This window comes from Melospiza melodia, chromosome 3 (assembly GCF_035770615.1).
Source record: "Melospiza melodia melodia isolate bMelMel2 chromosome 3, bMelMel2.pri, whole genome shotgun sequence".
In the NCBI taxonomy this organism is placed as follows: Eukaryota; Metazoa; Chordata; class Aves; order Passeriformes; family Passerellidae; genus Melospiza; species Melospiza melodia.
In genome coordinates, this window is record NC_086196.1 from 49,203,757 (window position 1) to 49,230,599 (window position 26,843).

General features: G+C 40.9%; 1 protein-coding gene across 1 annotated transcript; it reads right to left on the bottom strand.

The window, feature by feature from the left end:
* On the bottom strand, positions 1–23,106 carry ABCB10 (ATP binding cassette subfamily B member 10). The gene is made up of 13 exons (XM_063151653.1): positions 22,758–23,106; positions 15,210–15,410; positions 14,661–14,863; positions 12,899–13,033; positions 11,366–11,512; positions 10,482–10,617; positions 8,021–8,116; positions 5,364–5,573; positions 5,021–5,100; positions 3,126–3,306; positions 2,846–2,889; positions 1,309–1,343; positions 1–620 (listed from the first exon to the last, which is right to left on the bottom strand). The coding sequence occupies exons 1-13, from the start codon at positions 23,104–23,106 to the stop codon at positions 329–331; spliced, it is 2,109 nt and encodes a 702-aa protein (XP_063007723.1). The 3' UTR covers positions 1–328.
* Positions 23,107–26,843: the final 3,737 nt, after the last annotated feature.

Sequence of the window (26,843 nt, forward strand, 5' to 3'; positions counted from 1 at the left end):
TGAAAATGATAAGATTGTCATTTAATTACCTTTAAAATACTGAAATTACTTGAGAATGGAACACTTCTTCATATAGAGCATTACAGGAAACAAGATTCTAAACAGCCTCAAAATAACACAAGCAGAAAAATCTATACCCTGAAATTATCTCAGTGTGACAGATATTTTTAAAAGTTACAATAGTTATTAAAAAGCTTTCAATAAAAAGTTTAAACACATTTAAGTTTCAAAAGAATATTTTGTATATTTTGGAAAAATATAACATTTACTTTACATAACTGAAACATAAGTTATAGTCTTTGAAGTTTGTAATTATTCATACATTGTCTCATACATTTTCTTTTAATATATCCTTTCCTCTGGATTGTAAATCCAATGCAAAAGTATCATTATTCTGAAGAAAAGCTTGTTTCTGCATTAGTTTCCTGAAAAGTCCATTTGGATTTGCAAGTAGTTCCTCATGTTTCCCACATTCCAGAATTTTACCCTGGCCAAGGACTGCAACGAAATCAGCATTTTGAATAGTAGACAGACGGTGAGCAATGATTAGGACTGTCCTCCCTTCCATCAGCCGGTCCAGAGCTTCTTGCACCAGATACTCATTTTCAGCATCCAAAGCACTAGCAACAAATGGGGTGGGCATGGGAGAGAGGAGGAGATTTGTTATTGTAAGGCAGGTTGGTTTTGTATGCATGAGGCTTATTTTGCCAAAACTGCAAACCCTCTCTATTTGTGGTAAAGATGAACCGCTGTAACTGCAGGAAAGTTTAATGAACATGCTCAGCGCTCACTTCCAAGTTATAGGCATGACATATTCTCATATGCAAAAATAAGCATTGAGAAATAACACCAAAGTAAGTAGGTGGAAAAAAAATCAGTTACACTGCACAATAATCCTATTTCTTTTACACGAGGATCTAAGTTTAAACTAAAGATCCCAAAAAGCCTTAAGCAGATGTTTCAAAGTCATGTTACATATTATGAATGTAGCTCTATGAAAAATCACAATGTACCAGCTATCCTTTCTGCTTTGCATAAACACTTTTTATTATAGGTTTCCTAAACAAGTCACACATTCTAGAAGGCACATTCTTTTTTGTGACTAGAGAGCAATAAGGGGCTAGATAATGTATAATGAGAAAAGAAAATTAAAGAAAAGAAACGAAAAGGGAAAGAAAAGAAAAGGGAAAGAAAAGAAGAGGGAAAGAAAAGAAGAGGGAAAGAAAAGAAGAGGGAAAGAAAACAGGGAACAATTCCCAAATCTGAGTTTTACAGGTACATAATTTTTAAGTTTCTTTTTCTTCTTACCTTGTTGCTTCATCTAACAAAAGAATTTTAGGATTCTGAAAAAGAAAGTAAAATTGGTTACAATAACAATTAAACAAGATCTGAATATTTATGTCAATAGAGAAGAGGATTCATATAGCTTAAAAGTCCAAGTAAGAGTACCTACTTCATCAAAAGTGTCGTTCAAAGCATTACTTCTAAGAAATCTAAATGCTAAGAGGACAAAACGGAACCAATACTCCTCTATTTTCAAATTTTCCAAACTCAAACAGCAGAATACTATTCCTGGACAACCATTTGAAAGATACAAACTAAAGGGGGGAGATGATTTTTAAGGCATTCTTGGCAGCACTGTGGTCAAAAGTTCTACATTGTTATGTGGCTCTTTCACAGAGGCTCAGCTACCCTCTGCTTGCAATCAGTCTGCTATATAAAACTGTCTTAATAACTGAAAGTAACCAAGCCCTACCAACAAGCAGTATTTCACTCACAGGTAAAACACATAGTACTTAAGAACTAGCATTTAAGAACTTCTCCCAGTTAGATTATAAAAAAAAAAAAATAAAATTGCCAGCACTCAAATCCCTTAGAAGAATTCACTACTGAATTACAGAAAATAACCAAACTTCCTTGATAAAGTTGAGAGTAAAAGCTTTACTCTTTATCTGGGACAGACAGGACTTCACTACACCCTCAAATATCCCAGTATATCAACTACTCATTTATTTTTTATAACCTTTTTACTTCCACAACATTAAGTCTTTAATCCCATGAACCGTATAAAATACATGGCTTGAAACAGAATCAGCTTCTCAGCATCAGTGGTAAAAGAGAACATGTGTAATGAAATTCCTATTAATTTAGTAGAACTGGGCATGCCAGGATGCTACAGACACCTGTGTGGCTTAACATGAATGTAAACTGTGTTCAGCAAGGATCAAAACTTCCAGCTGAGCATCAGCACCAAACTGCCTCCTTGCAAGCCCCTGTGGCTGTCCCTGAACCAAACTGTCTGTTGTTCTGATCCTCAGATGCCCCCTTAAATTTGTGCAGCACAGAGCCTGCCCTGAAGCTAGGCCCACACCAATCTTCAAAGAAAAACATGACACTACATTCTGCCTGAAATATCACCTTGGTCCAAATCCAGGCCATCTCCCCTCAAAGCTAAGACAAGGCATCTGAAGTCCTAGTAAACTGCAACCCAGAAAAATTAACCCATGAATGACAGAGATCTGAACAGAGTCACGTCATATATGTGTTTAATAGCATCACATTCTTAAAGTCTTCCTTCATCCTTGACCTCATCTCATGGAAATGGGCCATTTTACGATGATTTAACATCAGTCTTTCAAAAAACATGGCTAAAATATAGGGAGAAGCACTGACATTAAGTAAGTTGTCATTACTTAAGTCACTCAGCCCTTCATTAACATAAAAGATACAGTTTTCCCTTTTTCAAAATATTTTCCTGCCTCTCCCATTGAAATACCTCATCCTTGTTAATCCCTCCTACTTCCCCCCAAGAAGTAATTAAATAGTTATTTGGGTGCTGGCTTACCTTGAGCAGAGCTCGAGCAATTGCAATTCGCTGCTTCTGTCCACCTGGGGAAAAATAATCAGTAAATTGAAACAGGAAAACAGATGTCAGGTAATTTTAACTGAATGCCTGGGCTGAGCAGAATTAGGTCCATGTACTTTAGTGGGGAATGAAGGGTGGGTTCTCTTAATACTTATGGCAGGCCACAGCTTGGAGAAAAAAATAGTAACAAAAAAATGACAGAATTTTTACATCACTCAGTAGCATCAAGATTTTTAAAATAAGCAAAATAAAGACGTACCTGAAAGCAAAACTCCTTTTTCTCCAACTACAGTGTCAAACCCTTTTGGAAAATCTCTGATAAAATGAGCAGCATTTGCTATTTCAGCAACTTTCTGAATCTCCTCTGCAGTCACAGTAGAAGGATCCTCTGCACCATAGGCAATATTTTCAGCAATAGAACAGGAGAAGAGAATTGGTTCCTGACAAATGCAAACACATAACTGGTATGGTAGATCTGTAATTGTGTGCATGTGTTATCTAGCATGTCAGACAACATAAATCCCACTTACAAGACTCCACCTACAATATCCATAAAAATAATACATAAGCTAGAGTTAATTGAATAAAAGACTAATAAAAAACCTCCTCCCCTAACACCAACGTGGACAGTGAAAACCAATTAAAAATTAAGTTGCTTTTTTAACTGACAAAACATAACTATCAATTCCTAATATTTTAGGAAGAGCTTAGGAAGAGCTATACATTCAAACATCAAAAGCCCTTCCTTTGTATTTTGCCTCATATCATCACAATGGAAGGGATAGAGCACCTATCCTGTGAGGGGAGGCTGAGAGAGATGGGGCTGTTCAGCCTGGAGAAGAAAAGGCTCCAGAGGGACCTGATGGTTGTGTTACAGGACTTAAAGTGGGGGCTCTAAGAAAAATGGAAACACTTTTTAGCAGGGCCTGTTGTCATGGGACAAGGGGTGATGGTTTTAAACTAAAGGTGAGTTGGTTTAGATTAGATATAAGGAAGACTTTTTTACAATGCAGTTGGTGAAACACTGGAAGAGGTTTCCCAGAGAGGTAGTGGATGCTCCATCCTTGGAAACATTCCAAGTCAGGCTCACTCAAGCATGGGGCTCTGACCAACCACATCTAGTTGTGCCTCCTCAATGCAGGGGGATTGGAATAGATGACATTTAAAGGTCCCTTCCAACCCAAACTATTCTGTGATTTGCAACAATGATGATTCTTTTCTTAATCTCTACACAGATTCTATGGCATTATGTGCATTTAATTTGTATTCAAGCTTGCAACAGAGAACTGTGATAGGACAAGTGATGTACAATGGGAAAATGTCTAAAATAAGGTAAGTGAGCTCTGTTTAAAAAGTAAAGTCATGTTCTTTGAATACCAGTATTGACCTCCTACTGGTTATTTAAATGGAATAGATTATTTCAAGAAAATAATTTTTGCAGAAAAGCTTTTGGTGGCATTATTACATAAGGAAATTGTTTTGAAATGCAACAAATACTCAGTTACTCTTATGCTTTTAACCAGAACATCAACCTAACAGTTAATTGCACTGTGAAGTATCTGGGGAGACGAGGGAATGAACATTTTAATTGATGAAATAGTTTATTTTTAAGACACCATTGACTTCCAGAGTCTGGAGGTTGCTAGGAAGGTGATACTTACTATAAAAGTAAGTAAGTGCTACCTGTGCTGTATTTTCATGCTTTCCTAACGGAGATTATGGTTTCCTGGAAACTATTCAGAGCACAGAAGGTCAATTTTTTAAACGGTTGTGTAAAATATGATTGTGTGACTTTTATCAATAGAAAAGGTAATTAAGTGTTAAGATTTTTGTTACTTTCTTCAACAAATTATAGCAAGCATTAGGTTGGTCGTACCTACACAATTTACAGCAATTTACTTTCCAGTCTCCACCTGCACACTTTTCTTCTATACTAACATTTTGGATCTCTGTGGTTATGTAAAAACAGACTATTGAATACTGGAACTGTCTCTAAATACTTATTTTTAGAACAAAACATGTGCAACAGCAGTTATGGTGAGATGGAGGGATTTCACGGAGAAGCAAGATTATGTCTTTTTAAAAAGAAGGAAAGTGAGGAAAAAGTAGTTGATCACAAAATTTCATCCACTTGGATTTCTTTTTCTTCCTTACCTGACTTACTGTTCCAATCTTTGTCCTGAACCACAGTGGGTTTAACTGACGGATATCAAAGCCATCAACGGTGATAGTACCTTAAGTTAGGAAACAGTGAAGTCAAGTGTGTTTGACACATGCTGAAAGAGTCTGAAGGAACAGCTGAGAATGACAACCCCTGGGGAATCACACACTCTGCTGGTGGGTCAGAAATGCAAAGCTATGCAGGCACCACCACAAGGTAACCATACACCCCAGAAGGAAACATGGAGCTCAAGCACAGGAACCCCAGCTGTTTATAAAGTTTATCTGAGATGCAAAGCATGAACTGTTCCAAATGAGAGTTATACACAAACCATACCTGAGATAGGATCATACAGCCGCAGCAGAAGGGATACAATCGTTGATTTCCCTGTACCACTTGGGCCAACGAGAGCCATAACAGAGCCAGCTGGAATGGAAAGGCTGAAATCTTTGAAAATGGATACTTCTGGACGTGTTGGATATGCAAATTCAACATCTTTGAATTCCAAAGCACCTCTGAATACATCTTTGTCTAACGTGATTCCCTCTATATAACAAAGAATAAAATACAGAAATGTGAACAGAAACAAAAATTAGCTCAGCCCTCCTAGAACTTGCTTTACAGACACTCAATAGAAGTATCTATCTCCACATTCAATCTATGGATAACTGCAAGCCACAATTCAGGACCACAGTCGTTATATTTCAGCTATGAGTGAATCAGTGTGGTATACCAATCATTCCTGAATGCAATTTCAGGTTGCTCACCAGCATGGAACCTGTAGGCTACCTCCAGCAAGAGGGAGAATTTGCATCTTCCTAATACCTAACCACTAACACCAATCACTTTTCATAGAATTATCTGAATTAGTGAACATACTGTAAACAATTAAAGCTTTGTCAATTAGGAGCAATGAAATAAAAAGGCATTGGTGAAGGCCAAAGTCCCGTTGCCACAGAACACAAAAAGATAAACATTGCAAATCATTTATTGCCCTTTCACCGAGCCACAAAAGTCACCTGAAGCAGCCCCCTCTGAACAAGAGCAGTTCCTGTCACTGGAATTAAGCTGCTGCTACGTTTGTTGCACTAACAGACAATTTTTAGTTTTATTTTCTCCTTTCAGTGGAAAGAATACTTAATAAATTCAAATACCAATCAGAGGTCTAACTCTTGGGCAACAGCTCACTGAAATGAAAATTTCAGTTTGTGAAATTTTCCATCAATGAAACCACCATGAATTAACAACTACCAAAGTTAAATAAAACCAGCTTCTTTCTGGAACACAGCATTTGACTTAAACAAGTTTCTTAATATCATTATTAGAAAAAGCTGATAAATAGTTAAGACAAAGAAACAAAATTTCTTCAAGCCCTGTTAAAACCCAGTGACACACATCCATACAAAGCAAATTAATTGGACAAGTGGGGCTGCATTCCCAAAAGATGAAGTTCCCACCAACTTTGTAAAAACTGGCAGTACTAGAGCAATACCCGTGTCATGTTTGTTTGCGCTGGAGAAGCACAGCTCAAACCCTTAATTCTTTTCAGATGCAGCACACAAGTAACTCCCAACCAGCCATAGCATGGGGTAGCATATGCCAATGTTTGGTTAAACAGTAACTGTGGATAGGAAACAAAGACACCCATCAGTAGCAATCAAGATTTCACTAGTTCTGCTCTTTCTTTCCAGGTTTCCATTTCTTCTCCAGGCTTTCAGTTTAATAATAGTATCATTGGAATGGAAAAGGCAAAAGCATGCAATTCCAGATTCCTTCCTTGACTTTAACCAATGGACATACACACTATAATGTTTCCACAATAGCCTGTAAACCTCCTTTTCAGAAAATAAATGTGTTTGCTAAATCCTGTTTTAGCAGCATAATCCTTATTACCACAGCATCAAGTAATCACTTCTCTTAAGTCTCTTGCAGTTATTGCACACTCTATCCATGGCCTGAAACACTGAATGTACTGCAATACAGGAAGTCTGCTACCACAAGTCCTTCCTCTATACATCACTGTAATAATATCTAAAAGCTATGTACTTGTCTCTTGTTTGGATTCTAGACACAAGAAAAAAGACATTATTCTTTGTTCCCAAGATATCTGCTGTCATCAACAACAACCAGAGTTCTACAAAAATAAAATCTTGCCCCCTCAAATGAAGAAGAAATTTGGGTAGTATTACTGCAAGGAGAAATGTGCAAATCACTCCAAAAGCAACACCTGCTGTAGCTACACATCCATACTATTCCAAGAAGCAGAAGTCCCCCTATCAGCCCTACCCTTTACTTTTATTCCCCAGTCATGCCTCAGTCCCTGATTCCTATGGCAGATCAAAAACTCAGTTTAGTATGTGCTGCTGAAAGGCCTCAAATTGTGTGTTTGCAAGTTAGGACTCACATCAACATGTCTTACTATGGGCTGATTTTCACTGGATCAGTATGAAATGTTTAAGCTTGCAATACTCTTAATGAAAACCACCTGGTTTTGAAAGCTCTGATCATTTCTGAGCCATTAGAGACGAGCATGGTAAACTGTTCAGTGGAAATATGAGATACAGCCATCTCAAAGAGCTCCTCCCTCCTCTCCTTTTTCTTCTTTCCACTCTTTTCGCTCTAAAGCTGAATCAAGAGGAAGTAGTGATGACATCAACAAATTCCAAAAAGCTAGAAATGACCGTGTCCTCAGTCACATAAATTAGAAAGTAATATGATTCAAAATCATATTCTGAATTAAATAAATAAAAAATAATTAAACCAAAAGTAATTAATTAAGCTAACCTTTTGGCCTCAAAAATTTTTTATTAAAGAAATTTTTCAGCATCTGTTTCGTACTTAGGTAAAATCAGAAGGATGATTATGACTATATTTAGTTTCTTTGAAAATTATCTAAGTCAGTACTACCTTTAAGTGTTACACACACCTTTCTAAAGTATTGCTGACCTATGAGACAAAATCAACCTTTAAACAGTAACAAACCAAGAACCTACCATTAAATGGAAGTTGGGGCTTCCTTTCAATAAGTTCCCAAAGACGTCCACCAGCACCTAGTCCTTTCATAAGCTCAGAATAAAAGGAACTTAGACCTAAACAGAAAGCAGAACAGTGTTATGCATCCATATGCAATGGAAGACATAGAAGAGATAAAAATAGCATTATACTTTTCAGCAGCAGCATTGAAGGATCAGATGTGTAGAGAATTTTTATTTCAACAAACTGTTAAAAGTGTTAAATCCTATCTAGTCTCATTTGAGAGCTGCCAATAACCCTTATTCACAATTCTTCTTTATATCTGTAAAACAAATCACTCAGAAGAAAAGAAAATGTTAATACACTCCAGCTTATGTGTATACACTACAGCCTTTCCCATTCACCTGTCAGGAAAAACAGCATCCAACTTTAGGAAAATGGCTTTGCATTCTACCAGCTATATTCCCAGATCATTCAGCAGAACAGAGCATTCTGAATGCTCTTCTTTGTCAGATAAGTTTACATTAATACAGGGTAGCCTGGCTGAGTCAGCTGCAGCAGAGAGGGGGCACAAAACCCAGGGCTGAAGTGATGCTTGAGAAGGTGTGTGGAGAGTGGACAATGGAAAGAAATGTATCTCCCATGCCAGAATACTTCAAACAGTACTGGAGAAAGCAAAAGCTAAGAACGAAGCCTGCACATAGTTCTGGGTCCCAGTTCTTAGCAGATATGTGAATTATCTTGAAAGTGGCTTGGTTGAAGGGCTTTCCAGCTGACATAAACAGAGAAACAAAAACAGAACTAAAAATGGAGTAGTACATAGATATAAGATGTCCAATTTCTTAAATTTTTGTGTGCCTTTCAAAAGAAAGACACCGATTTCATGACCTTTGAAGTCCTGGAAAGTGCTTAAGAGTTATTTCAGGAGGGCAGAAAAATGAAGGTGCAAATAAAAATATGTAAATCTAAATATATATATAATGGATTTACTGGTTTACTTTTGCAGAGCAAGAAGCTCAGCTTAAGGTCACAAGTCTGTAAGTGTAGGCAGGATGTTTCATCATGCTGCTGCTGAGGACTATCTGAAAGTTTGCAACACTAGAGCCATGGTGAGAAGCTGTCTGCTTGGAAAAAAGAGCCACAGAATCACATCCTAGAGCAGGGCATGGCAGGGGAAGGCATAAGCTTCACAGAGCAACTTTGAACTCAAACACTGAGGTTTGCAAATCCACAACCACTCATAAACAAAACATTATATAATATGGACAGCAAACACAAATTAGAAAACATTTTTATTTTTCATAACCCATGTTCTGTGTTTGGAAGAAAACACAGCAAACTTACAACAAAGAGGAGCAAAGTCACAGATTAAGCAGTGAACTTGACAGTTGTTGCATTGACTCCTATATGCATTGATGACATATACAGAGCAGACTTAGCCCTTGGAAGATTTATATGCCTTGTAGGCATCTAGGAAGGCAGGCCTCTTGTGGCAAGGCACCTCTGCTTCAGAGTCCCCATGAGAATGAGCTCTGTGCAGAACTACCTTCTACAATAATCTGACCTAGAATTTAAAAATATGTTTCGATAGCAAATGAAAGTTAATTCAACGATACTTTTAGCAGTGCTTCTAGTCTTCATTTATTTAATATTAGCTTGCCCCATGTTTTCAAAGTGTCAGGTATCTCTCCAGTGACCAAACTTCAATGATTTAAGCAGAGAAGAAAGGGGGCTGGTAGTTGGAATGGGTGCCACTGGAATTTGATATACAAGGAAGCAGGTTTGTTAAATTTTGCCCTCAAACACATCTTTGTGCTCCCTGTGATATCAGGCCTGGTCTTAAAAAAGAAAAAGCTGCATTGCCCTCCTAGTCTATCAGAATGAACAGGCTCATTTTAAAGAAGAATGCTTCCAGTAAATTGTAGAGCTTCTGAGCAACTTATCATCATTTTTGCCTGTATGCAGCCATGAAGACAGCTCTGACAAAAAGATGAACAGCTTGTTGCTGGGCCAGTAGATTACAGAGTGTGGGCTTCCAGAAGGAGTCAGTGAGTAAGGAAAACCAGAAGGTTAGCACTGAGTGCAGTATTCTGCTGGCACTTTTTTTACTCTTCCAGTTGAGGACACTCTATACTGAATTACAGCTAAATGTTACATGCCTTTCTAAACAGAGTATGCTTAACATAGACCCAAATATTTTATTGCTTTACACAATACAGCAAGTATCTTAATTTAGACTTTAAGAAAATTAAAGTAATATATACTGTCACATGCACATATTGAAAAAAAAAACAACCTTTCTTCTGGGGGAAAAGAAGGCTTATATTAAGTTACAGATTATTACTTTCATTAACTCTTCAGAAAAAAAAAATCATTTCTTGAGAAGTTCCTTTGGAAGAATTTTTAAGAGCTACTTCCCTCCCACCGCTATAATGACTATAATGCCTTTACATGAAGAAAATCTAATTTCCCATTCCATACCTCCAATGCTTATGCCAACCCAGAAAGCATACATTAGGAAAGAGGAGAGTTCACCAACTGTCATGTAGGCACTGCCCATTAGTAATCCTCCTTTGTATAACACTGAGAGGACAATCAAGTTTCCAGAAAGGCCAGTCTAAGGAAAAAGGAAAAGGCAGATTTTGTCACATACATTACATTTCATCCTCTAAAATGCTGTTTCAGAACTTTCCTTGTAATGAAAAGAACTCTCACACTATAAGTATCTAGACTTTTGGAAGACTGAGGTAAATTCAACAATTCTAATGTAAAGCAGCCAACAGCCAGACAGACATCCATGGCACTGTGCTATCCAACAAGTGTTCAAAAAGCAAGCAGCTCTTTTTTGGCTTTTTTTTCCCCCATGGTGGAAAGGAACACTAAACATTATTCTCAACCATCATTACCAAGGAAGAATTGATAGTCTGCAATTATGTTCCAGTTTTAGAATTCAATTACACAAACAGTTATGGAAAAATCCAAGCCTTCCTCCCCTACCTGTGCACTCCCCACCTTCCTATGATTGATGCTCCTCTCACTGGGAAACCAAACCTCTAAATGCTAAGGGTAGGGGAAGGTCTCCACTTGTTTCATTCCTTGAATAGAAGGTGTGGCCTCAGATAAGTAGTCCCCTGCTATGGGGTGTGGTGCAGAAATTGAGGCTTAGAGTGACTTTATCATACTGTTTTATCTTGAGATGCAGTTTCGCAGCAATTTAGGCTTATTTAAGTCCAGTCTTCCCACAGTTTTATATGTCCAATTTATTCTCAATCATTTACTTGCAGATTTTTAAATATCATAGGGAGTTCTAAAATAATTGACACTTTGCATAACATGGTTGGCGTACTTTCATTAAATATACTTACAGCTCCAAAGAAGCCTGCCCGAGCTAGAGCCTCTTTTCTAGCCAGCTGTAGCACATAATCAACTTTATTTGTATACTTCTCCATTTCAGCCATTTCTTGCCCAAAAGCTCGAACTGTTCTGATGTTTCCAATACGCTCTTCAGCTAACTGCATTGAAGCAAAGCACAAAACAGATCCACAGAGACACACAATTTGAAATGCTCACATTACAGATCATCTGAAAGTTAAACCAATATCACTTCACTAATCTACATATCTTTGGATAGCACTGGAAAATTTCTCATGCCTTCCTCTCCCCACCCCAAACCCCATTTTTTAAATTCTATTAAGTTAAAAACAAACTGCATGCCTAGGCAGTTTTAAAAACAATCCTCAAGATTGTCTTAAGTGCTAGCAGAGACAGAAAAATATAAAAGTAGGGTTAAAAAATTTGGTGTGAACAACACCCATAGGGAAGTTACTATTCACAATATGTAATAACAATGTGGGAAGGGAAAAAATAAAGAGTATCTGTTCCATACTAAGTCATGCAAAAAAGCCTGCAGTTATTTCCTAAAACAATTCCACTCACTTGATCAAAGCAATGCTGGGAATTAATTTAGCCCAGCTAGGAATGTCTCATTTCAACTTAGTATTTTAACTTCTAAACAGCAAAGTATTAATTCTAAAATACCTCAATTGTATCCACTTACACTAAGTTGTTAATGGACATTGTGATGGTCTTAGAAAAAACAAGTTCCCCTTTTGTAAGTAAAAGTATAATACAAAAAATAATTTTCCTTCTTTCATCTCCCATTCAACCTGAAAATTTGAATGGAACAACAATTGCTTGCTCATTTGAAATCCCACACCTGGTTTACAAAGGCACAAGCTTCCCACCAACACAGTCTGAAGAAGACAGACGGAAGAGGGCTAATGTTCCTTTTAGGCAATTCTACAAAGGACATCCCAAGTTTATAACAGCTGGCAACTGTGACTATTTTAACTACAGCTTTCCTAATTATATTTCCATGCTTTATAATAATGTTTCCCCATGCTAAGCCTTTGAGGAAAATGTTTAAGAAACAGGCCCCATAAACATTTAAGAGCTGACAGTAAGATCAAGCACCAGGGATGCACTTCAGAGATGGAACTGCTAGCAAAGGAAGCATTCATCTAGTATGCTCCAGATAGCTTCAAGCTCAAAATCATAATCCAAGTGGTTTCCAAATCCAGGTACCAACTTCCACAGGACTTCATAGGCTGATTTGTTTTTATTCTTCTCTCACAAAGCTAAAGCCTAAGCTCCTTGTAATTTCTTACATTTCCAAATTCTCAAGGCCTAGTATCTCTGTGTTATAGTGTTATGGACAAAGGAAGCATGATTGTTTTTGAGATCTGTGAATAAGTGTTACTGACATTTACCTGTCATATTACTCAGGTGCTGAACCACGGTGTCAGAACTAACAGTACAACTGTCTTCAGAAGATCTGTAACTTTTGAGATACTAACTTCAATACATTAGAGCAACTTTAAGTTAACTGGAAAGGTTACCTGTGTTGCTTCTGCAAGAGAATCTTGAGTAACTTTAGTAAGCTTTCGCAAGTATCTGCCATAAATCACAGCCAGGACAGCCAAGGGTGGCACAACGCTCAGAACAAATGCAGCAAGGCTAGGGGAAACAAAAAACTAGAAGAAAAAGGTATTGTCAGAGCTTAGCATTCAGATTAAAAATAATACCTGTAGTACTGAAATGCAATTTCGCTTGCTACATTTCTAAAACTAGTAGGGATTTAGTGCTGCCATGCTTTCATTTATCATGTTTTAATTTTTTTCCAGGCAAAATATCCATTCTTTCACAGCATTTGGGAAGTTAGAACAAAGGACTATAGACAAAGCCATCTGGATTTAATTTCTAGCTTTCTCACTGGTTCTCTGTGTGGTCTTAGTCAAGCACCTTAACCTGCCACTAAACAGGCCTACCAGGAAATCTCTTGGGGCTGCTGAAAGACATAAGCTATTACACAGTTACTAAAGTGCTTTCACAACTATTACATAGATGGTGTAATACAGAAGCTCTGAGAAGAGAAATACCATACAGTACTTCTGGGTAACTGAGGAACAAACAGATGGAGTCACCATTACTCCTAGCACCCACGAATGGGTGGAACAGGGTATTTAATTTATTGCTGCAAAACTTATCCCTTGTAATGATCATTGCTTCTAATGAACCTAAAGAGGTTCTCTTCATAAGATTTACTGACTTTAGATGTAATGTGTTTTAATTTCAGCTTGCTTTCTCTATTGAAAACAAAAATCTCCAGAAAGATTCAAAATCAACACAATTGATAGGCTTTATAATTATTTAATAATAATATCTTCTTCCTTTCCTTGGCAAACTTATATAGTACTCCTCTTACAACTGTGTCATGGCAGTATTTTGGAGCAGGATGCATTATATAAAGTTATCTCATTTTATCTATGGTAAGATAAAGCCTTGGAGTCCCTTTGTAAGACAGCACAGAAAGCCATTCTTATCAGCAATTCTTATCAGTGACTAAATATTAAAGCTTTAAAGTTTCATAGTGGAAACTCTCAACAGTTTCTAATGACAATATGGATGCTTATTTTTGTGAGGAGACTATTTGCTGTCTATTTTTAACTCCACGCACACAGCAGAAATTACCACACCAATGCATAAGCATAAAAAAATTAAGGCCACCAAAAAGAAACCCCTCAAGAGAAGTCAGATGTTCATGTAATCCAACTGACCACCAAGGAACATTGACTGATGCCCTGCCCTTGTTAATGGAAGCCTCCATTAACAAGGCTCCTACATAAACATATTCTTTACTGACAGATAAAGCAGAAAGACTGATACTTGTAAAAATCCTTGGCATTATTTAGATATGCAGTGCTGCCTTTGCTTAACCAGAATCAACCAACTTAAATGATTTCCTATCAGGCCCATTACACCATATTTTACCTTCAACCAATGTTATCACTGATTTTAGTATCTTCAGTAAGAATGGAATTCAGCAATTTGCCTACTACATTTTGCTTGATAACTTTAGGTAGGAACAGTAGCTAATATCAATCCATCATCCTCCAAATTTTGCTTGTGAGTAAACATCAAGTGGCTGGCTACAGGCACATCACCTACTGCAATAATCTCTGCATCTGTTGTAAATAACCAGTGAAATACACTCAAACCCAAGAGCACACACTTGTTACAGGTCTGACTCACACTCACCTAATAGAACTGAAACAAATGCGAAACTACAAGTAGTGTCAAGCAAGTAAGAGACCATCATACCATCATTCCAACCCCCACAGATGCTTGTGCTCCTGCCCTGAGCCCATCGGAAAGGTTTTCAGTCACTGAGCGGCCCAAAAGGGCTGTATCTGAAGATAAGCGGTTTATCAGCTCTCCTGTTCTGGTCTTGTCAAAGAAAGCTGTTTCTTGCTTCAAAATAGAGGAGAACATGGTTGCTCTCAAACGTTTCACAATTCTTTGTCCTGTCAAAAGCATAAGTCAGTCAAGCATGACATAAGAGACTTTACATAGACACCAACAATATAAAAATCACAGGACCGCACAGCACTGAACAAGGCCTATTACAGGGAATAGAGTCTGGTAAGATGTGTTAGATGAGATCTTTAAGATCTCACCTAACAGCAAATAAAAATGAGCATTCCAGCATACTTATCTTTGCACTATTAGTTTACCTTTGCTCTGGTTAAAAAAAGGCACTAATTCCAAAATCATCTCTTGGCCATGGCCAAAAATTTGTTTAAGATCATTAGATACCCTGACTGCAAGAAACAAGATGACTCTCAGTACCACTTTTGCTTCTGTTTTTACCTGCAGTCTGCATGAGGTAGACACGTGTAGCATTAGCAGCAGCACCACATAAAAAGATTCCACTCAGCAAGGCACACAGGCTGGTCAGGCTGTCCGTGAAATCCTCACTGGGATTTGTATAAATAATGTCAATAACTTTCCCCATAAAGAAAGGAGCTGACATGGTAATGACACTGGAAACTGCCAGAAAGCCAACAGCAGCTGCAAACCAACAAGAAAAAGGAAAGTTATTCTGAACTTACAAGATTGTTAATAGTACAAATGAAATGATTTTTCACTTGAAATTTCTATTAAGCTTGCAAGTGCCAACTGAAATAATCAGCAGTCTTTGACACCCAGTGAAAGGGGTATTTTAAACCACTGTATAAATTAACTTAGGCAAGGCGTATTTTAAGACTCTGAAAAGCCTCTGCATACAATCACAGTCCTGGAATCGCTTCTCTTGTCTAATCTTCAACAGAACCATCCAAAAAGGTTAACTTTTCACAGGTGTAACCCTTAGAGAACATTGACAGTTACCTAATTCTTACAATCCTTCAACTCCTGTTTGGTTTGGGTTTTATTATTCATGCTTGTCACTGTATGGAAGCTTCCAGTTGTCTGTTTTTGAGGTAACAATGGTCTGAAGTAAAGATCTGATCTGAGAACTATGCAATTTTATTGGGGAAAAAAACCCAAACAAAGCAGAAACCAACATATCCCCCAAATTTGATTTCCTCTTAACTGATAAACTTGAGGATTTATTTTAATTTTAAATTTTATAAACATTCATTTAGTTTTACTCTTTACTATTGGTCTAAAAGGAAAATAGCATAAGTCTTGATTAGAAGTACATTTGCTGATGAGCAGAGCTCTTGAATCCCAGGTTCAGGATCAGCCATGGAACAGACTATATAGCTTTTTGAAGGTGTATCACAAAGTATGAAAATTACACTGGACCACAACTTAGCCTGTTGAACTTAAATCTGCAAAGAAATTTCTTGAGCCAAGAACAAAGTTTAATTTTAAAAAGTCAAGCCAAGCTTGGAAGACTAGGAGCTAGAAAAAACCACATCTTAATTGAAAACTGAACAAACTTGATATGAAAACCACAACAAACAATGACATTTATATAGCATCATTTTCCAAGAACTGCACACTTACAGCAACCATTCACAGGATTGCTGCAAAACTACTAGCAAATAACGTCTCTGAAGACAAAAAATATACTGTGCTGAAAAAGTCCTGAAGTTTAGATCCATTCTACCGAGCTTCTTGTATCACTTCTGTGATGAAGACAGCAGCCAGCCTCCCTGTTGCACACTGCTGTAAGCAGTATTTCTAACACCTGACACAAATGGTTTGATGCCTCTTACCACCTTCACACACATGGAAAGCTTTGTTTCAGTTTGTTCTTGAGCTGTAAATAGAGCTGTGTATTTATAAGGAAGAATTCAGTGTACAAAAAATGCATAGCTGCAGCCTGTCCCTCTTAGCTAAGATTTATTTGCAATCTTTCCCTTGTGTTACAGTCCAGCCAGCAAGTGTGTGAAAGATACAGGATTTGGATCTTTAATTTGAAGCTATAGAAACTATAAGAAACCAGAGGAGAAAGTGAAAAACTTTCTGGTGCAAAATTATTGATCTATGCCATAGGCACATCTCATAAGGGTATTACTTATTAGCTAAAAATGAATGACCTTATTAACAGCCTGGCAGCACTGGTGATTCAAGCTGTGAAGCAGCAGGGAAAAATCCAATAAAACCCAGGTTATTTCCTGTCAGGAAAAGCTGGTTGGTCTCCAAGGCAGCTGGAGATGGACAAAAGCATTGATTATAAGCACAGTACTGCACGCCAGCTCAGTCTCCATGAGTCCAGACAATTTCTCAGTTATGGATGGAACAGTACATATGAACTGCAGATATAAATATTCACAGAAGGAAGAGGACTGTATAGCTAAACCCCTCATATGTTTCTGTCTAGTGGCTTGAATTTATCTTCAGTTCTTCATTCAAACTAGCACAGGTTTCACTGTAATTACTTCCAACAGCCTTAACTGTTGAATGAAAAGCAAATACTACTATCTAAACCAAACTGAAAACTATTGAACTAAGCAACATACATGTCTTTATTAATTTAATCACAAATCACATGTACAATAGGGTTCCCTAACTGAAACTCTCACATTGAATATGCCAGCAGACCAAGTAGAAAATAGCACAGTTGCCAAGTGGCTGCTCTTTTTTGTTTCTTTTGAAATGTTGACTAGTTGAAAAAATAGGAACCAGCGCACATTCATTGCATGGGCTCCTTCAAAGGAGCTGTCATGGTGATAACTGGCTGAAGGGAGGAGTTCAATGTGTTCAACAACCAGATATGAAGACACGCCAGTGACACTGAAGGTTGTTGCTGATAGAAAAAAAGGCCAGAGTAAACTCTATAGTGTTAGTTTCACATGGCTTATTACCCAGAAAATGACATCAAAGAAAGACCCCACAACACACCCTTTTATTTTTTAAAGTAATTTTTGGTAGGCTCTGACACGACAGTAAACAAAATGTGAGGCAGATCAGTGGAACTTATAAAACCAGGACTTCAAAGTGGCAACAGGAGCAATGACAAAGAAAGCTGGCTGCAGCAGCAGCTGAGCAACCCTCTTGGAAACATTAAGCAAACATTTTGCTTGTCTACTTGCACAGAAATCCAGATTGCTACACAAAGTGATGCCTTTATCACTATTAAGATGAACATACTCTCTGTTAAGGCCAACATGACTTGCTTCTTGAAAGCAAACCTGCAACTTCCTAAGAGGATGAGGTTGTCAACTGATAACCCATGATATTTATAAGCAATAACTAGGCAAAGCTATCAGAAACCTCTCTTCAGAACATAGACTGACTCCAAAGAATCATAAATTAATTTTCTACACACAAAAACAACACCAAGACAGTGAATGTTTCTAATTTTGCTGGTTTTTACCAGAGCACCCTTCTCACCCACTAGAGTATCTGGAAGTGTATGAAGAGAAAATACTTGCAAGCCTGTTTGGTGAGGGGCTGTTTTGAAGACAAATACATAAGGATTTTACCAAAGATGAATTAAGATCATCCAAGCCATTCAGGAATGAAAGACAGAACAATGAGGTATTGATGAGATCTGGCAGGGCATAGTAACCCAGCAACAGATCACAGGAGTTAGATTTTACTATTCCATAAGCTATGAGTATTACTTCCTGAAATCTTTTAGCTACTGTCCTGGTTTCATTTAAATATGGAGGGCAGGTGGGTCAGAAACAAGCTTTGGATTTGTGAGGAATATCTTTCTACCAGCAACAATGAATGTCTATCCTTTATCAGTTATCTGTGCAGTTTTACTTAATATGTGGGGAATTTTTAAGCTGAACACTGACTGGCCTTCCACAAGGGCATTTGGAGTGCTGAATAAAACCTACCACATTATAATGTGCATTCAGGATGATTTGGCTCTTCAATTGCTGTTTTACAGGAGAAAGATGCACTAGTAAATTTTATATTTGTTGGTCAAATACAGTTCATTTCCTTTTGGTGGATCCTGAACCACAATATTTTTGGGTATCAACCCTGCAAAGGTATCAACCCTGCAAAGAGTCAGCTCTGCAAATACTTACTACAAGATTAAAATCTTCTTCCAGAGTACATTATGAGCACTTAATGATGTTCTGTATAGTTCTAGGTTAGGTGTGAGTGGTGTGGTTTTCTTTCTGTTAAAGTAAATTCACACATGACATCTGCACTGCATCTATTATTATGCAAGAACTTTTTAGAACCATGCTCCTTACATTGTTAAGAACAACGGTGTTACTGTGCTCAGAAAAAAAAATACAGTTCGCAAAATGCTAGAAAGTAACAGAATAACTCTAGGTTTAGAGGAGAGAGTATGGCTTCTTTTTTTTTATCGTGCATTTAACTTGTTCACATTTAGCCTGTATAGAAGACAGTCTTTATGTCAGACAAACCTAGCTATTAGTCCTTCTATATCCACAGTTCACACAAATAATGCAGCAACAACATTCCCAAGGAAATTAAGGTCTAAGCACCAAACTGATCACAGTGATAAGCAGCTACTGTTTCTGCAATATCTTACTTAGGTAGCTTCGCTAACAGTTCACCCCCAGTTTAAAATAAACAACCAATTACACAGAAAAACAAACTTTCTGTGATAAAGCTGCAAGGCTGCTTGGACCTTTTGTGAATTTCATACCAAACATTGACAAAATCAGAAGAAAAACAAGGGAGAGAAGCAACAAAAAGCACCTAGCCTATATTTTATTGGTGGACTGCACATGAGAAAACACTCAATAAATTACCTCTACACATATATACATATAGGAATCACGATTTTAAAACCACAAGAATTGCCTTCCAAAAAAATCAAAGTGCACCACCTGGTGTAATTTTAAAGTAAAATAAAATCCGATTATGAATAAAACTGTGCTCTCCTAACTTAATTGAAATTTTAATCTGTAGGAAAGCAGTTATTACAAACTTGCCAAAAATTACCAAATAAAATATCTGAGATAATAATGCCTTCCTTAGAGGCATTTCTTGGATACCTCTAAAGAAGGCCTGTGTACAAAACAAGATTTCTTACTCCGTGCACATAGAGTTTTATAGAGAGAAGGCGCACACTTTGCTATGGGATTAAAAATCTCAGAGTTCCTTGTGCTTACTTTACAATTCAATACAACTATTGTTTCCTTCGAGTGCGGTTTGGATAAAGTGCAACAGACAGATTCTCACGGGGAGAAACAAGGAGGCAGGAAGATATAAAAGGGATCATTTTGAAAAAGCATTTTTGTGGTCTCACACACACAGAGCAGGATTTAATAATTCCAACAATGGCCCTGTCCTCTTCCCCAGGAACTGAATTTAACTGAAGATGCAGGTTTACCTTACCTGACTACACCAGATCGGCCAAGGAATTCCTACAACTACTTCTCTCCTTTATTAAACCTGGGAGGTATTACAGGATTTACAAACTCCTAATCACTACACAAAACTGTGGTCACTAACAGAGTGAATTCCCACCATAGTATTTGGGCTTTTTTTTTTTACCACTTTAATTGCAAACAACAAAATTTAACACACATGTCCCATTTAAAATACACTCATAGCTCTACCCCACTGTAGAAGTAACTGGACACGGAACATATTACGCTGATACTTTTTTTTTGGACATGATGACATTTGATACATTCATTTTCATTCCTAGGAGCTTCCAGAGGGTCAGAAGCTCCTGCTGCAAGAGGTGCTGAGTGCCAGTGCATGGGAAGTCTGGGCCAGAGCACACCGCTTCTTCCTGAGCCATTGGACAGTGAAGAGGTCCTGCACAGAGCAAGATGGCACCTTCTCCTCTGCTGCCAATCACAAGGGGAACAGGTCACCTTCACCTCTGGACCCGCACCTCGTCAGCTGACACCACTTCCCCAGCGCACCAAGACGGGTGAAGATAGGCTTGCTCAACTTCCTCATAAATCCTCCTCGGCTCCCAGTCTCTTCCACCGTCCTCACGGCATCACCTCACCTTCTGAGACTGTGAATTTCAACTCACAGGTGCAAGGAGCAGGCAGAGCGTCCTGACTCCTGCCATGCAGGGTGCCAGCAAAGGCACACAGCCCTCCACACTGGTACTGCTACAGCCCTAGGTTACCAGCTGCCTCTTCTATACAATACAGAAAACCTGGAAGAACTCGGCCTTCCTGCAGCACTGAACAGCACCTGAAGAGATCTCAACACCTCTGAAGAGATCTCACATCATTTGCTTAACAGCTATATGGACTCGAAGAGGAAATTAAAGGTTTACCCTTGGTTCATTGCTTCATATAGTGAAACCGTTAACCTTCCTTTTTTTGAATGGAGCAAACCTAGACATACTAGGTTTTTAAGGACTAGCTTCTCTGTACAAAGCTGCAACAGGAACAAAATGCAACTATTTTAACGTATTTTAGATACAATGGGTACCTGCAATTGCCCTACAACCACCTATAATGCACTTTACTCATATTTGTTATCCCTGCACTCTATAATGACCAAAAGCATTTTCCCTGTTAGCTTTTCCATCTCCCCACCTAATTACAACTTAACTAAAAATTTTCCCTTAAGCAGGGTGTCAGTAAAGAAGAATGCTACATAAATTCACTCCTCTCCCAGAATGAAGACCAACCAAACACTGAAAAGCAGTCATTACATTTCCATATTTTTTCCATCATCATGACTTGATATGATCAACTTGTTGTGTTAGGGTTTTTTCAAACTTTAATTCAAGCCATTTTGTTTTTAGCATGTTTTTAGCAACTGTGATAGCTGATTACTTATATAAAACCATCAGCAGAGGGCACAGACTAAGGATACTTTTCTCTATTTCAAAACATAATTACAAACAAGCATACCGTAACCCTGCCTCTGATAAACAAGCTGGCAGCGAGTGCCCAGGAAAGTGAACTAAATTAAATTTTCAGTTCTACAGAAGCCTAGGGTCCTAAAAGCCAGCCTTAAAATAACTGATTTATTTACTTGATTAAATTTAAATGGGAAAACCACAGGCTTTTAAAACTTCATTGTAAAACCAGCAGGTAGCCCAAAATCTATAAACATTCATTTGGATCCAAATTATGTTGGCTACATAGTACCAACATGTAATGAAACACTGTAAATATCCAGTGTGAATAAAATTTTGTGCAAAGTATTTTTCATTCCACAAACCACCTCTTTATATGTCTAACTACCTCACCTCTCAAACACCATTTACTCAGTCCATAGGAACTACCTATATTTTTACAGAGGACTACAGGCCTCTCACTCACGAGACAGTGCACATACTGTCTGCCAACAGAGATACCTTAAAAAACCCAAAACATATAATAATTTGACATTGTTTTCTTACCAACAGCTATTATCATTTTAACCCATGAGAAGAAATGTCAGGAAAAGTTCATTTATACTATGCTGAAAATATCAGTGTTAATTTATTTATACAGCCACAGTGTTTTGGTTTCACCGCACAGGCACTAGATATCTTACTAAAACATCAAAACACCTTACAAAAGTTTTAAGTAAAAATTTCTTGAGGGAGAGAATTCCAATTTATTTTTAAAAATTAAACTCATCAGGTTCCCCTTTTTACTTAATTTCATGTAGTCTTGTGCCCAATTTTATCTCAGGGAGATTGTGAGGCCAGCGCTGAACATGCACAGAGGCATTAAACAAACGGAACCGAGTTCTTTTAACTTCCAAAACTTTTGCCTTCCCTTCAAAAACGAACAGATTAAGAGATGGCAAAGTGACAAGAGGGGACAGAATGTATGTTTTTAGCTTTTCACATGTATTGAAGGCTCGCTCCAAGACTCCGCGCTGTGCTGGGATGCTGCCAGCAGGGCCGGTTCTCCAGGGAAGCACGACCTTCTCCTTCGCCCCGGCGGCGTCCGCCCCGGGGGCGAAGCCCGGCCGCGCAGCCCGGCCCCGGCAGCCCCTCCGGGCGGGGCGCCCGCCGCCCCCTCCCGCTCGGGCAAAGCCCCGGGGCGGCCCCGGTACCTGTCAGTCTCCGGCGCTCGGGGTGCGCCAGGGCCAGCAGCCTGCGAGCCTCGAAGCGCGGCGGAGCACCCGCAGCCCCCCGCGGCGGCTCCGTGCCCGCCGCGCTGCTCAGGGAACGCGGGGCGCCGCCCGCCGCCGCCGCCGCGGCGGGGAGGAGGCGGCGGCGGTAGGACGGGGATCTCGGCGGCAGCGGCGGCGGCAGCAGCGGCGGCGGCGCGGGGTGCGCTCCGCACCTGCCGGGCGGGAGCGGCGGGGCGCGGAGCCCGGCGGCCGCCCGAGCCCAGGGGGGCGGCGCCGCCCGGCGCAGCAGCGGCAGCAGCCAGGGCAGGCGCGGCGCGTAGCCCGCCATGCGGCCGGCGCGGCACCCGAGGTGCTGCTGCGGTCGCAGGTCCCCGCCGCGCGGGTCTGCGGCGGGAGGAGGAGGAGGAGGCGCCTCCGAGCCGCCGCCGCCGCCCATGGGCCGGCGGCAGGGAACCCGCGACCGCGCGGGCCCGGCCCGGCCTGCGGCGCGCTGATAAGGCTGCGGCTGGCGGCCTCCTCCCGCCGCCCCGGCCAGCGCCCTCTGCCGCCGCCCGGCCCGGGAAGCGACGGGAGCGGGCCCGGGCCTGCCGAAATGGCGCCCGAGAGGACAGAGGCGACCTCGCTAATGCGTGCAAATATCTTAAAGGCAGGTGCCAAGAGGATGGTGCCAGACTTTTTTCAGTGGTGCCCTGTGAGACAGCGAGGAGCAGTGTCTGTAACTGAAAGCATAAGAAGTTCCATCTCAATGTGAGGAAGAACTGTACGTTGAAGGTGGCAGAGCCCTGGAACAGGCTGACTGAGGAGGTCGCGGATTTTAGCTATCTGGAGACATTCAAAACCCACCTGGATGTGTTCTTGTGTCACCTGCTCGAGGTGACTGCCTTGCCATGGGGTTGGACTTGAAAATCTCCAGCGGTCCCTTCCAACCCTAACAAGTCTATGATTGTTTGAGCCTGCCCTGCCCTGCCCAGTGATGGCAGAGACCCACCTGGAAGGGAAGGGGAGCTGAGGCAGTTGATCCCAGGAGAAGAAAGCAGGGACTTGGCCCCCTTCCTTGTTCCTTGTTCCCCCCTTCCAGGCCTGCATGGGTCACAATGTCTCCAGCCATCTCAGGCTGGCTACTGAACCTTGCCGGCCTGTGTCCATGGGTTTGGTCTTAGTCCAAACAAGGGAAACTGTGCATCCAGAGGAGAGCTGCCTTTTGGGGACACTATGTGCCTGATCCCATGCTCAGGCTGGTGTCTAAGGAATGGATATAAACTGGCCTTATGAGCCCATGCTTGGGCTAGAGCCCACAGTATTAGAAGGAGTAAGGGGATCAAATGGAAAGAGAGGAAATTTAGTATAGATATTAGGAAGAAATTGTTTACTATGAGGGTGGTGAGATACTGCAACAGGTTACTCAGAGAAGTTCTGGATGCCCCATCCCTGGAAATGTTAAAGGCCAGTTGGGATGCAGCTCTGATCCAGTGGGAGGTGTCTCTGCCTGTTGCAGGGGGGGTGGGACTAGATGGTCTTTAAGGTCCCTTCCTACCCCTTTAACGTTACTATTTTTTTTTTAATATCACTGCTCAAGGTGCGAACAATTTACCAAACAATCTCCTGCCCCAAACCTGATTTAAGAAAAAGAAACCAAGTCATAACTTTCCTGAGGCCACACAGTACCTGCAGCCAGAGCAGGGAACCGACTGTCCTGTTTTCCCCACCAGAGTGCCCAGTACAGGGATACCTGTACTTTAAAATTTTGGGTCAAACTTATGTATAAATTAGTTAACATCATTTTGTGAGACTAGGTTTGCCACAGTGGTTTGAACAATCACACTTTCAAGTCTACAAATGAGTAAAATTGTATTAAAAGATAACAGGAAAACATAAACAGGCTTTTACTACTGCAAATGATATAGCCAAATTCCCAGTATGTAGGGAAATCAAGGGGTTAGCACACCCAGCAACAGTGCTGAAGAATGAAACCTCCTCCTGGGAAAAGCACCTTAGCAGTTTCCCGTGATATTTGAGTGAATTAGCATAGACCTCCCTTGATACTTGAGTGAATTCCCATAAACCTTCCTCGCAGAAGGCGTGCAGTGCAAGGGCAGTAGCTCCACAGCCTCAGCCCCGTACCTGGGTTTCCTCCTTTCCCACACCCAGCCTTCCTGCCCTCCATAATGCTGCTCTCAGGCCCTGCTAGGAGGGAATGGTGTATGTACTGTGTATTAAATCACAGAATGGGTCATGCTGAAAAGGACCATGGACGGTCATCTGGTCCAGTCTCCCTGCTCAAATAGGATCATTCTAGAGCACCTGGCACAGGGTTGTGTCCAGATGATTCTTTAACATCTCCAGAGAGGGAGACCCCACAGCCTCTCTGGACAATCTGTTCCCGTGTATCACTATCTGCCCACTGCCTCACGCTTGGCACCACCGAGAAGAGCCTGGCTAAATCCTCTTCACACCCCCTTTAGCTATTTACACACATGAATGCGGCCCCCTCTCAGTGGTGTTTTGAGCCGCAATCCCGTAGCCATTTCCCGGCGCTCGGGGGCCCTCACGGCCGCCCGGCCGGTGTTACCGCGGCGCGCCGGGCGCGGAGGCCGCCAGGGGGCAGGGCCCGGCCTGCGCGGGGCGCCTGTGGGCGCCGCTTCCCGCGCCGAGCTCCCGGGGGCCGGCCGGGCCGGGCGGGCCGCCCTCCCTGTGAGGGGCGGTGGGGGTTGTGTGCAGCCTGGGCTGCGCTCTCCCCATGCCCAGGTTTAGGGCGATTTGTTTTTTTTTTTTTAGTAATTCTCTCCCGTTGGAAAAGGCAGTGCAGCGCGTGGCCGCTTCCCGCGGGCCAGGAGAGGGCCCGGGCGGCGCCTTTTGGCGGGATTGTCCCGACCGAACCTGCGTTTCCCAAACAGAGGGGCGGAATCAATCGGTTTGACCTCTGCGATCATCAGGTCCAACCTACGACCAAACATCACCCTGTCAATTAGACCATGTGCCACATCCAGTCTTTCCTTAAACACCTCCAGGGACAGTGACTCCACCGCCTCCCTGGGCAGCCCATTCCAGTGTCTAATCAACCTTTCTGTGAAGAAATTCCTCCTAGTGTCCAACTTTAAACCTCCCGTGGCACAGCTGAAGACTGTGTCCTCTTGTCCTGTCGCTGACTTCCTGGGAGAAGAAGCCATCTCCCACCTGGCTACACCTTCCTTGCAGGTGGTTGTAGAGGGCAATAAGGTCACCCCTGAGCCTCCTGTAGGCTAAACAACCTAGTTTTGGAAAACTACTGGTGTAGTTTTAGGGCAACACTACACAAGGCTGTTAAAGGGAGAAACACTCAGTGCATTTTAGTGGGAGGGTTGGTGAACTGACCCTGCTGAGGAGCCTCACGCCACTGCAGGCTGTGTGCCATGATGTCCCCCAGCACTGCGTCCCCCACACCTGCCCCAGGGTGGCTGCCCCCATCTTGGGGGGCTGGGGATTAAATGGGGTCTGGGACACAGGAGAGAGCAAACTTCAAACCTGGGTGTGATGCCAAGGGCCAGGGCCTTGCCAGACCTGCTGCAGCACTGGCCCATATGGGGTGCTGGAAGGTGCAGAGGGGAAACCCAGTGAATGCAGGGGAGGATACAGGTGAAAGCACCACAAGATGGGCACACCCTTCTTGTTTGTGTCTTGCAGTGAAGCTTCAGGTGCTGTTAAACCTGTACTGTCCCCAGGTTATCTGACTGGGTGTACTAAAGCTGATGGGGTAAGATGTTGTAGATTAAACTGCAAACATTAAATTTCTATTTAGTTATTGCATGTTACTGAAATAGTTTTGTAGCCTCTGCATCTTCAGGGAGAGAAAAACAGGCACTTCAGGACAAAAGTTTTTGCATTGAGTGAAGCAAGCAATACAAAAGCAACAGAGCATTGAAATCCCATAATACATGTTGTTTCAAAGAGCCGTTTAAAGGAAAATGAAACATTTCTATTGTGGAATTAAACCTGAATGAAGCATGCAGTTCCCAGTGGTACCTGAGCAGTGAGGTGTGCAAGGTGGGGCTCTGGCATCTCTGCATGTAGATGTCACTAAAATTGTGT